At 39.9% G+C, this 14918-nt stretch overlaps 1 protein-coding gene across 22 annotated transcripts in view; it reads right to left on the minus strand.

Annotated features, from left to right (window-relative positions):
• Positions 1–4778: 4778 nt before the first annotated feature.
• MYT1L (myelin transcription factor 1 like) overlaps positions 4779–14918 on the minus strand; it is a 453342-nt gene continuing 443202 nt past the window's right edge. For all 22 annotated transcript variants that reach the window (XM_077309909.1, XM_077309937.1, XM_077309927.1 and 19 more), the window contains 4 exons: positions 14361–14452; positions 11655–11758; positions 7995–8138; positions 4779–7668 (listed from right to left, as the gene is read on the minus strand). In XM_077309909.1, the coding sequence (XP_077166024.1) occupies positions 7528–7668; positions 7995–8138; positions 11655–11758; positions 14361–14452 (481 nt within the window). In that variant the 3' untranslated portion in view covers positions 4779–7527. The remainder of the gene's footprint in view (positions 7669–7994; positions 8139–11654; positions 11759–14360; positions 14453–14918) is intronic.

Raw genomic sequence — 14918 nt, forward strand, 5'->3', positions numbered from 1 at the left:
CTTTTCTCTAGGAATTTAGTTGAAAGCTGATTTCAAATAAGTGAAAGCAACAAACAATTTACTTCTCTGTTGTGTACATTTCTCACGTTAAAAGGTTAGGACATCATAGTAGCAGTAAAGGTGGGGGGAAGGAACAAAAGGACGGCTAAGGGTATGGGTAGTGATGTCACTTCTGGGGGCATGATGACAGGCATGGCCACCTGACATCACTTCTGGGGCTCCTTGAAGTCTGAAAAACTATTTCAGGGGCTCCTCCACAGTCAAAGGTTGAAAAAGGCTGGTTTATATTTTAACATTTTAACTTTTTGAGTTGTGTACATCAGTGGTCCTCTACCTTTTTGTCACCGGTGACCGGTCAACGCTTGACAATTTTACTGAGGCCCAGGGGGGGGTAGTCTTTTGCCAAGGGACATTGCCGCTGCCTGAGCCCCTGCTTCACTTGCTTTCCCGCCGGTGCCCCTGACTTCCCGCTGCCTGCTGGGGGGCGCTGACAGCAGCAACTGCCGAGGGGGAGCTCCAAGCCCCATGGCGACCGCTAGAGAGCACCAAAGGTGAGCCAGCGGCACAGTGGCAGGACAGCCCTCGAGGCAGCAGCCGGAGAGGAGGATGAGGAGGAGCCACGGCCCGGTACGGACTGATCCACGGACCGGTACTGGTCTCCGGACCGGGGGTTGGGGACCACTGGTGTACATTAAATGTTAATATAATTTGATTATTAACATTTTGTGGACACCTAACCTTTCTGGCTTTTACATTCCTACATATCAGAATTTTCGAATAACATAGTAGGGCTGCCTATCAGTGTTAGATATGTGAGCTATATAACTGAAAAAACAGCGCTGGAGTTCAGCTTTAGTTAATACAGAGAGAGAGAGAGAGAGAGAGAGAGAGAGAGAGAGAGAGAGAGAGAGAGAGAATACCAGTAGCTGGCAATATATGTACTTTAACTAAAAAGGTTTTAAAATGTAAACTCCTTTGTGGACCTTTTTGTTATACAGTTAAGATAACCAGTTAGATTGCTGGTGTTGCCTTATCTGTAAAAGTTGCATTGCAGGGGAACATGTTCTGGACAAAGGATACTGATACAGTCAAGTTTTGGCTTAAAATTTGGCCACAGCTTTATTGTCATGCAAACGAGTATAGGTCCTGCTCCCCTGAAGCTAGCCAACCACAAGCTCACCCACATCAGCAGGCCACTTACAATGACCGACACACAGGTCAAGTGTCTCTGGACCCCCAGGCCTGCTGTACAAATGGAAGGAGGCATGAGGAAAGATCCCTGCAGGTGTTAGCCTCTATTAGGGCTCCTCCAGCCCTCTGCCGTGACAGGGAGGCATGCACCTAGCCTCTTAAGGAGGTCCCCAATACTCAGCATACAGGCATGGCCTCTACCCCAAATGATCCATCCCCATGAGCATAACCGCTGGTTGTGACAAATGATACAATAGAACAAGAACCATGAATAGACACATTGCAAGGAACAATGACAGGTGAAACTTATTTAAAACAATACAAGAACAATACAAGATCTTAAATAAAAGTTTACTTGCGGTACGCGTCACTGCCACATCTGCCTCCCTCCAGCTGATGTCAACAATGACAGGTAATAATGGCGGGTGGGTAGGAAGGAGTTTAGAGGCCAATGGGGAGAGAAGAGGCCATGCTCTTGGAAGTGTTTCCTTATATGGGCTCCCAGGGATGTCTCCCCCCCCACACACACACTCAGAGCCATGCTTTGTTGTGCTGATCAGCTGGAAGCGAACAGGGACCATGAGGCCTTGCTAGTGCATCGGGCCTCGACTGATGAAACTCAGCCATCTCCTTTTGAAGTGCTGGAGTCCACCACTGCTGCGACTTGCAGTGTGCTGGTAATTGGCAGCAGCTATGTTTCCATTGCCAGGAGGACATGTTGTGTACCTTACAAAGGATACTAACACAATCAAATTTCGGCTTAAAATTTGGTCACAGCTTGGTAGGGGAGAGAAGAGGCATGCTCCTGGGAGCCTTTACTTATATGGGCTTCCAGGGATGCCCCTCCCCATGTCCATACCTCGCTGAGCTGCTGATCAGGAAGCAAGTAGGGACTACAATGCCTGGTTAGTGCACTGGGCCTCAGCCAATTAAGGTGGGCCATTGGAAGCGAGCAGGGACGAGGCCTGGCTAGTACACTGGGTCTCAACCAATGAAGTTGTGTCATCTCTTTTTGCAGTGCTGGAGTTCACCACTGCTGCAACCTGCAGTGTGCAGGTAATTAGCAGCAGCTATGTTTCATACAATTAAACATGAGTAGTAAGTCTCAACCTTCTACTACACAGCCATAGTCAGATGTTCCCTACCTATTTGGCAGAAGCTAAACAGTGATTTCTTCTGTTAATCTCTCTCTTATTGAGATGAAAGCATAAAATAGGAAATGTGTTAATCATTTTAGTTTAGAAGTTCTGAGTAATTCAGAATTGTCAGAGACCTATAACTATGGGTCATCAAACTTCGCAGTATCTGTAAAGTGTAGTTGGTTCAGATGCCTTTCTATAAGGAAATTTTCATGCAATCCTAAACGGAATTACACCCTTCACAATTGAATGACACCCTTCAAATGACTTAGAAAGGTCTGCTTATTACTATTATTATTAATAATTTAATGCATATACTGCCTTCTCAGCAAGCTACCTCAAGGCAATGTACATCAATTTATACACACATCAATAGTATAATGAATGATTAATTAAAAGTTAAAAATTAAAATTGGGTAAAAAATAATCAGCGGTTTAAAAATAGCATCAACCAGACTGGTTTTAGAGTCCCTTTGATCTCCGAGAATTAGACTCTGGTCTGGAAAGGCCTTCGGTGGTGGTGGGGAATACATGTCACTGGGATGTTACTTAGGACTGCAGTACTAACATACTTTTAAAAGTAATTACCAATATAAATATTTACTCTATGTCCTTGCTTTTAACCCTTCCCCTTTAGTTTAGCCCTGGGGAACACCTTCTTGTGAATATTTTTGAATGACGTAGTAGGGCTGCCTATCACTGATCGATTATGCACTGGGCTGGCAGTGACAGGGCTGTGGGGCTAATCCTTGATTATGCCTGATGTCACCACCATCCCAGGTGCTGCCCAGCCCTGGCCCGACTCAGGCCCTCAAATGGCCTGTGGTAAGGGAATGCGGAAGACTTTCCTGAGATGCCGCAATCAAGGGCTAGGTTGGGCCAGCACTGTGCATAATCAGAAGAGCTGGGCCTTTGGGCCAAGAGCCTTTGGGCCCGGCTCTTCCCCCAACCTATGGTGTCCCTACAGGTACATGACATGCCCCTGTCCGAGCTGGCTGGGGTGTTCCCCCATCCTAACCTTAGTGGGAGAGTGGCATGCAACTGCCCGTCATCATGTGGTGGGGGCCCCATGTCCCCCGTTCTCCTATACTGCTGACAATGCCAGGCAGTACACTGGGCTTTCCAGCTCTGGTGTTGTGTGCGTGCACACACTATGCTGGGGCAGTCTGCGTACACTGGGAGATTCCCTCCCCCACATGTACCGGAAAGCGGTAGGGCATTCCAGCGGTAGGGTACCGGAAAGCAGTAGGGCATTAGCGAAGGGACATGGCAGCAGCCCAGCATGGCTGCTGCTGTGCATAATGGGTCACTGTTAGATATATGAGATATATAACTGGGAAAAAGCTAGGAATTTCAGCTTTAGTTAATACAGAGAGAGAAAGAAAGAGAGAGGGAACTGGTCAATTTGGATAGTGGATTTTACTGCAGACAACTAAGAAAGCTGTTCCTGATGAGAGGAAGGAAAATAAGCAAAGGATTTTGGATGCTGGCTAGACTGGCAGTTCTTGATAGTTGGGAAGAAAGAGGAGTTATCAAATGAACATCACTGCCTATGATTCCAGGGCTCAGCTAACTCACTCTGTGGGGTGCCTCTCTCCCAAGCTGCATTTATATGGGTCATCCCAAGCTACACTGGTATTGGTTGTGAAAAAATATAAGCATATGAGCCCACATTATAACCCTCAGTAGGGGATTTAATGCAAATATGAGTATTTTAAAAATGAATATCCCATACTTCCTTAGACACTGAAAATGGGAGCAATGTAACTGGTACAATATGATGCCATGCATCTGGTTCCCCTCCCTGAAAAAAAAAGCATGTGGAAGCTAACAAACTGATTGAATTGGGTGGATATTTAGTCTGCCCTTTAATCAATCTGTGAACTTTCAGAACTTATTTTTTCTCATGATTATTCTTTAAATTCTGTGTTTGATGGCTATACATCTGATACATTAGCGCATCACCGATGCAGTCGAGTGCACTGGAATACATATAGGGAACAGCTCCATTCTTTTAAGTCAGAGACCTGATTTGTACATACAAAAGAGAAGAATATAAAAGCTTGTGTGTATATATAAAGACTTCTGTAGATGAATGTAGATATAACACTCCATGGAGCTCAATATAAAAGCTCATGTGTGTGAGAGATACAGGTGTGCAAACAATTCTGAGCAATGAGGAGATACGAACTACTGACATTGTCATAATTTGAGTACTATTGTTCTACATATGCTTGATCAGCCTCAGCTGTTTTCAAACATAAGCCAGCTCAGGAATGAGACTTAATTCTTACTAAGTAATGAAATATCTGAAAACCTTGTATGGAGATTCTGTGAATAACAAGGATAAACGAAGTTCCCATTGTGTCGGGCAGCGGAAGCCAGGCAGCTGCCAGTATTCTGTGGTTTAAGAACGAGTGGTAACAACTGACCAGAGAACCACTGTGCTACAAAAGTGGCAACACATTTTATTTATTTATTTATTTAGAGTAAGATGTGTTCACATCCAGCATGACAAAATTTGTACAAATTTCACAATTTAAAAATGAAGTTATCACAGCAACTTGTGATTTCACACATTTATAGCAAAATTAAAATGTCAACAAACCCATGCCGTGTAGTACAAAAATAAATCAAACCTCAGTTCCACAGAGAGCACAATAAGTAGTTTATACAAAATTCTGTCTTAATAAATGATCACTTAAAATTAAACTTAGAAATGAATATGAAGAATAAGTTAGGATAAAAAAAAAACTCTGATGACTCACAATAGTTTCAGATGAAAAGGTCAGCATTCTAATATGTGACACTTTTGTGATCCCTATATAATAGTCACAGATAACTTTTGATTTGATATTATGTACCAACATTAGATGAGCAGTGCGGATTTGTGCTTAAAATCCCTTTTCCATTGTACATAGGTGATAACAATAAGAATCCAAAACTGATACTATCTATTACTCTACAGAAAGCGTTACTATATTGGCAAAGAAGCTGCAGACACAATGCAGTGGAAAAATGCATATGCCATTATGAACAATGAGAGCCCTAAAAGGAGGCTAGGGCGGAAAGTACAATATATATGGCAGAAGGTGAACAACAAGCACCTTGCTTCAGCTCTCAAAAAGGCAATTCTGAGCATGGCAGCTACAACTAATAGCACAACAGAAAGGAGGGCACTATACAGAGAAGATCCTGCAGAGCCCCCAAAGTAATTACATAATCTTCTCCCAGCTAGTTATTAAAGTCCTCGTGGAAAACTGTAAGCTTTTTGTACAGTGAATAGTATAAAGTGCCGCTGGGATATACATATATTTATACATATATATATACCGAGGTTGAGTATTGTATCAGAATATTTGTTGTGAGATCCCTGTAGTCTCCCCTTAGCAATATTACTGGATTAGCCATCACGGCTTCCACTCTAATTTGTTCAAATTTAGTGTCACAAAGCTAATGACACGAGAAATTGCACACCTCCGTATGGATATATAGGGCAAGGTAAGTGCAAATAGTCAACTGGCACATTGTGGGGACAATGACCCTGTAAGTCCTGTTCTGCTAAAAATATTTTATTTTATTATTATTATTATTTTTTTACAAAACCCATCTTTTTCATAACAAAATTTTTAAGTACTTTTGTACTTTCTGCATAACATCAAGACATGGAAGGAAAAAGATATGCTATCAAATTGAAATTAATTCAACATCGGACAAAACACAACACAACATCTGTATTACTACTTTCGATGGAAATCAAAAAATGTTCCAAGAAAAAGTGTTCTTATGCATACATATAGTGCAGTTATTTTGAAGAAATAACAATCAAATCTGAAAAAAGTACAATACGTTTTTAAGCTTGAAATGATGCAATTTAAAGCAAAAAAAGTGCCAAAGTATATTTAGTTACATTAATTTTTGATTGCATTCGTTTTTTGCAATAGGTAACAGTAGAACAAATAGATAGCATATGGAAATGCCACAATAATAATGATTGTACGCCAACAAAAAAAAAACCAAAACACCAGAACCTAACAGTGGAAAAAAGGGAACAGAGTGAAAAGATCAGATCAGACTCTGAGTTGCATGCCATTGACTACGTATCGTAGCAATGAATACAGGTCAGTAACTGTTTTTGAGAAGAAAAGCATTTGGGGTAATTCCCAAATTAAAAACTTTTTTTTAAAAGGCAATATATGTTTTAAACTACTGCCTTTTGTCTTTAGAAGGAAAGACTTCATTTCTGCAAAAATAAATAAATAAATAAATAAATAAATAAACTACATTGCTGTAACAGATAATTCAGAGGGACACTTTTAAGAGTCCTGGAGAGATAAGTGGATGTTGGCTCCAAAGTGTATTTGAAAAGAAAAGCTGAAATCTTCACGTTGTCCACCTCTGATAGAGCTCCTGTCATTATGGAAGTTCCCATATTCATATCATGCAATGCTTAGAAGTTAATTAAAAAGTGCCGTTTAAGCTGCTTTGAATCTTCTGTCAAGTTTCCATGGCTTGATGTTGTCTTACAATAAATTACTCTTTTTACATTTCACATCTAATTCATGCCCTTTGCTTGGAATTCCAAAACCCCTCTTTTTTATTGCCCCCACCACATACCATCCTCTGAAAACAAAAGTCACACAATATTTTCAAGCATTGTTCAAAAATAAAGCATTTTTGCAACCAATTCTTGCTATGAAACAATATGCACACAAAATGTATTTCTTAAATTCCATAAAATCCTCCAGCACGAGGCAAAATGAGAGAGTGTCTAAAAAGTGGCCGCTGACTGCAACATTGTCATTCAAAGCGGGGATTTTTTTTTGTCCATTTCAGTTCAAAATACTAAAACATTTAATCACTAAAGCATTAAAAAGAATTTACACTCTATTTTGATCAGCTTACCTCTTCAGAAATATATTTACCTCAAAAATGTGCATACATTAGCAGCTATAAACATTACATGGCATATCACACTATGTCAGCTTATATGAAAACGTACAAAATGTGAATGTATTCAAAAAACTATTTTGCAGTTACTATTTTTAAAGCAAGACAAAATCATTATGAAGTCTTGTAAGCATAACACTGTTTCAAACAGAAAGAAATATATAACACTTTCTGGTAAATTACAGCAGCAAAAAACAAGAGGCATCCTTTTTTTTAAAGGTAAGGTTTTCACCACTACAGCAGCTGTTCACACCTGAATTCCTCTCACAGCCTGCTTTATATTTTCCAGTAGGGCTTTATTTTCTGGACTCTGATAACGATCTTGATTTGTATACATGTCCGTCAAAGTGGTCACGTAAGCATCAAAATTTTGTTCATTGATTGGTTCCTACGAGATATTAAATAGTAGTTCATATACAACTTCTATTTGCTTAATTGTATATTCATTTATGCATAACATACTATGACAGAATATTGACACCATTTTCTTAGCATTTTTAAAGTCCTATGTCAGAACATACTTAATTTTATAGGAGACTTTGGAACTGGCCCACCGTGTCTTTTTTAGAAGTTAAATTTATCTTTATGGTTGCAGGGTTGATACCGCAAATCTCCACCTGGTTGAGGAGCCATAAACATAAAAACAAAAAGACATCTACTGTATGAGGAGGAGGAGACTGCCAAATCCCTTAACTTGTGCCCTCAGTCACTTACCATATGCGGTAGCTGGATATTAGCTAGACTATGAATTAAAGACTGGCTTAAATTGGCCAATTCATGAAGAAGAGATTCATTTTGTTGTTCAATTACTTTGTTCTCCTCTTCTATCGTCTTCAGGTTGCTCTCCATTGTGGTAATCTAAAAAGAACAAATTTGGGCACAATGAAATAAAGACAAAGCAAGAAACTCTTATGTCATTGTTGACTATATGTGAGGAATTGAAGACACCAATTTGGTTTACATGGAATATCTTTATTATACTTTATATTTTTGTTTTATTGAGCTAAGTGCTGTGCTTGTTTTCTGAAAAAGGACACATAAAGCTTTTCTGGTGGAACTGATAATGCTGACGTATAACTGGGACACTGGTTTAATTTTTTAATGAAACTTTCCCAAGGTTTCCCCCCCTTAATATTTTTAAAATTGTTGATCACAAAAAGTAACTATTCAGAAACTGTAAAAGATAAAGCCCTCCTATTTCCTCTTGACTAAGAAAAATACAGGCTAAACCTTTACTTATAGCAGAATGAGATGGTAGCCAACTGGGGCATTTTAGATTGTACATGCAATATAAATTTCCCAAATGCTCCATGCAAATATTAATTTGCAAGTACAAAACTGGTAAATCAGGAGAACAAGTTTTAGTCCAGCCGTCTCCTGTCACTTGTATTGCTGGCATTCTATTTCTGATTGTTTTAAATACAGAAATTGGTTTAAATGTAATTTCCTCTACCTAGAGTCCAAAGTAGTACAATCCCAATAATTAATGCACATATATCCTACATGAATGTTCATCTATTTATAAGATGGTTCAGAACGCATTCACTTCACAAATAGAACTGGGAAACAGTACCTGGATAAATGTGGGGTTTAAATCATACATTCAACTATATATTGAATGTAACAGGAGAAATAACAAATGCATAAAGAAAAATCAAAAGTACATTGTACATGATTACACGTGTCCACTGTAATTTCTAAACAGGGTTTGTCAATTTAATTGAATGGTTGGCGGGCGTGATGAATGGGAGGCTGTGCTGCCCCTGAGGGAGAAAAGCAGGCCCTCAGCTGAGCCTATGGGAGTGCTACTCCAGCATCCAATCACCTTTTGGGGAGGGGGAATGAAATGTTGGAAGGAAGCACAGCGGGAGGGAGTTGCACTCAGGCAGAGTGCAAGTCAGAGTTTTGGGTCAGCGTCAGCAAAAGAGCATATAGTTTGAAGGGTAGGTCTTCCTGGTCGACTCCTGTAAACTAGCACTCTACTAGGACAGGTATCTTAATATACAACCTGGACACCAGCATCACATCGAAAATCAGTAATTTAGATCTGTAACCAGACTTTCAAATAATTAGTAATTTGCATTAGGGCTGGTGAGCCAAACCTGTTATAATCCCAACACAGGGGGTACAATGATGTTTACAATGGTGACTAACTGAACCTCTAAACCTGTATACCTGGTGGTTGCCACAACAGGGATAGAAGTCTCTCCTTACTTTGCTGGCTCCTGGAAAACTGTTTTAGTTGCAAACACAAGTTTTATTGAGGGCCTGACAATCCTCTTATAGACACCATCAAAATATGCTGAAAATTACATGTCCTACCGTGGTGTGGGGAATCTTTCCCCCTACCTTCCCTGCGTCTACTGCAGTGGCCAGGTAAGAAAGGAGGGGACAGGCAGAAAGGTCTTGTGATAATTTGAAAGGAAAATATGAAACTTCTGTGGGTATTCTTTTAAGAATAATATTGTAAAGTTGTTGCTAATTATGTCAATATTTTTACAAATTTTTTACAAATTAGCAAAAATAAGAAAGGAAAGGATTTTGAACTATTCAAAGTCTTAAAAGACGATGCAGTAAAAGTGCTACACTCAATATGCTAGCAAATTTGGAAAACTCAACAATGGCCACAGGTCAGTTTACATTCCAATTCCAAAGAAGGGCAATGCCAAAGAATGTTCAAACTACCGCACCATTGCACTCATTTCTCATGCTAGCAAAGTTATGCTCAAAATTTTACAAGCTAGGCTCCAGCAATATGTGGACCGAGAACTTCCAGAAGTACAGGCAGGATTTCGAAGAGGCAGAGGAACTAGAGATCAAATTGCCAGCATATGCTGTATCATGGAGAAAGCTAGGGAGTTCCAGAAGAACATCTACTTCTGCTTCATTGACTATGCTAAAGCCTTTGATTGTGTGGAGCACAACAAATTGTGGCGAGGTCTTAAAGAGATGGAAATACCAGAGCATCTTATTTGTCTCTTGAGAAATTTATATGCAGGTCAAGAAGCAACAGTGAGAACTGAACATGGAATCACTGATTCAAAATTTAGAAAGGCTGTATATTTAGAAAATTCGGCAAGGCTGTATACTGTCACCTTGTCTATTTAACTTGTATGCGGAGCACATCGGCCCATTATGCACGGCGGCCGAAACGGCGATTTCGGGTCACATGGAAAACGCGGAGGGGGAAGACGCGATGCATACCGGTTATACACGGGGCGGGGCGCGACGGCGGCAAAACCCAGAGTAACCGATTATGCACGCGCCGATCCGGGCGCCGCTTCTGGTTGCGCCCCGCTCACCCGGAAGCTGCGCTTTCTTCCGTGTTTCACTGACGCGGCTTTTTCGGCGGCATGCACTGAAGCTGCAGCCGGTTGCAGCCGGCTCCGTGCGTTATCCGTGATTTTAGTCGCCGCCATTCCACCCCGAATGTGCGCTAAAACCCCCATGCATAATGGGTCATCGTGAGAAAGGCAGGATTAGAGGAGTCCCAAATTGGGATCAAGATTGCAGGGAGAAATATCAACAACCTCAGATATGCAGATGATACCACTCTAATGGCAGAAAGTGAAGAGGAACTAAAGAGCCTGTTGATGCAGGTGAAGGAGGAGAGTGCAAAAGTTGGCTTGAAAAACATCAAGAAAACGAAGATCATAGCATCCGGCCCTCTCAATTCCTGGCAAATAGATGGGGAAGAAATGGAGATAGTGACAGATTTTATTTTCCTGGGCTCCAAGATCACTGCAGATGGGGACTGCAGCAAAGAAATTAAAAGACGCTTGCTCCTGGGGAGGAAAGCTATGGCAAATCTAGACAGCATCCTAAAAAGCAGAGACATCACCCTGCCAACAAAAGTGCGTTTAGTCAAGGCTATGGTATTCCCATTTGCAATGTATGGCTGCGAAAGTTGGACCACAAGGAAGGCCGAGGGTCAAAGAATTGAGGCTTTTGAACTCTGGTGCTGGAGAAGACTCTTGCGAGTCCCTTGGACTGCAAGGCGAACAAATCAGCCCTGACTGCTCCTTAGAAGGCCAGATCCTAAAGATGAAACTCAAATACTTTGGCCACCTCATGAGAAGGAAGGACTCCCTGGAGAAGAGCCTAATGCTGGGAGCGATCGAGGGCAAAAGAAGAAGGGGACGACAGAGAATGAGGTGGCTGGATGGAGTCACTGAAGCAGTATGTGCAAACTTAAATGGACTCTGGGGAATGGTAGCGGACAGGAAGGCCTGGAGGATCATTGTCCATAGGGTCGTGATGGGTCAGACATGACTTTGCACCTAACAATAACAACAACAAGAAAGGAAAATGTTTTTTTTTTTAATCAAAGTATATGTAAAATCACTGAATGTTAGGGCTTCATAAAACTGTTACCTGAGTTCGGAGTTTAATCATATCAGCTTCCATCTGAGAGTTGGATTCATTTAGTTCTTTTATTTCTTCATCTAATTGTTTAATTTCTTCATCATTTTCTATACCTGTGCAATAAAAAAAGAGATATTCAAATAATTCATTTACAAATCTGATTTTAGCAACAGAATCATTTCCTAGTTTGAAGTGAAGCTCACTAAATAAAATGATTATTATGATGAAAACTTATTTGAACTTCCTTTTTAAAATGGTAATCATGTTCAAAGTATCCACTCTCACTGTGAGTGAGGGTTCCCAACTCTAAATTCAGAAATACCTGGAGATTTTTCTTGGAGTGGTGATGGAGCCTGGGGAGGGAACGGTTTGGGGAGGAGAGGGATCTCAGCAGAGTATAATGTCATACAGCCCACTTTCCAAAGCAGCCATTTTCTCCAGGGGGACTGATCTGGGTTGTCAGGGAAACAACTGTAATAGTGGGAGATCTCTAGGTACCACCTAAAAGTTGACAAATCCCACAAGGTCTCAGTAGAGCCCTATTTTCTCTACTACCAGTTGTGCATATACTTTAGTGGTACATGTACAGTCACAGTGCTGGACACATTCTGCATGGCTGACTAGTTATCCTTTAAGAACAGGTTTTACTATTACTTCATCAGACACCACAATTTATTTTAAAACAGCACGTACAAAAGGAGTGATGTGGTCCTTTTTAAGGAAAAAAATGAAATAACAAGAAATAAATAACAATGAACTCAAAGTAATTTCAGAAGAGCAGAATCTCAGGAGACGACAAGACAGAGTAAAGGAAATGTAGGTGCTATGTTCCCCTGAAACGTGTACTAAGAACAATGCGACCGTTTATGCACTGGAGGTTTCATGCCGGGCTGCAGACTGGAGTTTTAGTCGTGGCAGGTTTCCCCATCTCTTCCTGCACCCACACGGGGGAGCATTTGGCCCGGTGCTCCTCATCCACCCCCGATTTGTGCAGGAGGTGGGGCAGTGAAGTTCCCAGTGCGTAAACGGTCTGCCTGTTGCAAATAAATGTTTGCACTAACATCTGACTGCTGCAAATGTGGTTGCAGGATTTCAGAAATGAATATTTGGGAATATCTACCTTATTTGCCTGTGAGAGCTGGAAACTGCAGCTGTTGACAACCTCTGATTGTGCCAGAGGAAATAACAGGAACTAAAACAATCATGTTAAAATACACTGCAGTGGTTGCAACTGGAACTCCAGTTATATGCTTGAAGCTTTTGTGTAGTCAACAGAAGAGAAAGGGAACCTTTCTAAGGCAATATGTTTGTAATGATATATACAATGAGTAAATACAATTTATTTTACATCTTTTATATACTATGGCCGATTGATACTAAAATATTAACAATAGTAATATAATGTAAGGTTTCAATATTCATTGTGATTTGACAATATGAATCCAAATATTGATATATAGATGATTAGATTTATTTTTGTATTGTTAATTTTATAGGAAAGGCGATAGGATTTTGTCACCTTTGATACTACAAACTGTTTTTGGAGGTATGTGTATTTGAGGTAATTCTTTGCTGCATTGTTTAATTTGAGTAATATGAATAATAATCTGTATAGTTTGAATTTAGGATTGGAGGTTTCAACCACTGATGAAGCCAATGAAAACAGAATTGATCTAGAAGCCATTATGGTTGTTCCTTCTGGTATATAAAAAATGTAAAAGAAATTGTATTTACTCATTGTATTTATCATTACAAACATATTGCCTTAGAAAGATTTCCTGTTCTCTTCTGTTGATTGTTCATTGTCAATCTTTCTTTTTTCGTATTGAAGCTTGTGTGGAAGCAAACTTCCTCAGGACAATACACACATTTTAAAGTCCGTGTGGCTTCTACTTTTGCTCAGACAAGCACCTGGAGTTAAATGGAAAGTAATTCCCAGGCATGCAAGCAGCTAGGAAATATAAAGATCAATCACTAACCCTTTATTTGTTTCATTTTAAGGTTTTATTTTATTTATTTTAGATTTTTATACCACTATTCCATATGGCTCTGAGCAGTTTAAATTCATTATTGATTTTGCTGAATTCTTCCACTGTTCCTTGGTTTAAGACTTTGCCAGAATGCATTTTGCGCTCGCGATCAAAACCTGCTCAAATGTCACCGTATTTAGTCATTTCATAAATAATATTTCAAAGTTGAAATATCTTGGTACTTCTGCTTTCTTTACCTTTTTTTGGGCTATCTTTTAAATATTTTAATTGTCTGAATCACGTTAAGGCTGATATTGAATTACATTTAGATCTCAATTTTTTAAAGTCATCCACTGACTTTAAGCATTAAAATAAAAGAAAGTCTATTTTCTATGGTGGATTCTACTTCCTATCGTGGGCAAACTTTACGCAAAACATCTCGAACAGCAGCTTAGTGGGTGGATGCATTCCTCAGGAATTATTGGCCCAGAACAAATTGTTTTTTTCAAGAGAAGATCCACTTTAGATCATAGCTTTCTTTTAGCTTCTTTAGCCACAAAATACATGAATCTCGGAACAAAAAAACTATTTGATGCATTCATGGATCAATAAAAGAAAGAAAAATCAAAGTAACCAAGTCTGTTGAATCTTGTTCTGACTACTTCATACTCAGTAAATTACTTCCAGAGCTACAAAGTGAAGTAACACAAGCAGTTAAGTCCCATTTCACAATTAAACTATTTACCATTGCTAGCCCGCTGCTTTATTGTAAGCATTTGTTCTCCAGACAGCTTTGCTCTCTTCATTGCTGATGTCGCTCTGGGGCATCCTGATAGACTGGACAATAAGAAATAAAAGAGGTATTAATACTAATGGGCCACTGATGATAAATTTGTCAGCTAATGATACCATGGAAACACCATTATAAATTGCATGGGAGCAGGCATTCCTCCTAAACTGAATATTGTCTTGTCCCTCATTGCATTCATGAACAACATACACCTTTTACAACTGCAACACAAATTAATGTACAAAAGCAAACTAGCTAGGAAATCAACTGTTTTGTTAAACTAGATGCAACAATTAGAGGACTGTGACTGGGAGGGGAGGGATGTGTGTTACTCATATTGTCCACCAATTATTGGACATATAGTAACTGCAATATTAGCTTCAATCCTATTTTGCCCCATTGAACAGGATTCATCTAGCACATACTTTCCTGCTTAGCTTAGTCTTATGGAGTATAGTTTAATAAAATATATTCAATTTTCGCCCAACATGCAGGCGAGAGCCAGAGTGGCCC

The sequence above is a fragment of the Paroedura picta genome, chromosome 1 (assembly GCF_049243985.1).
Source record: "Paroedura picta isolate Pp20150507F chromosome 1, Ppicta_v3.0, whole genome shotgun sequence".
Taxonomy (NCBI): Eukaryota; Metazoa; Chordata; class Lepidosauria; order Squamata; family Gekkonidae; genus Paroedura; species Paroedura picta.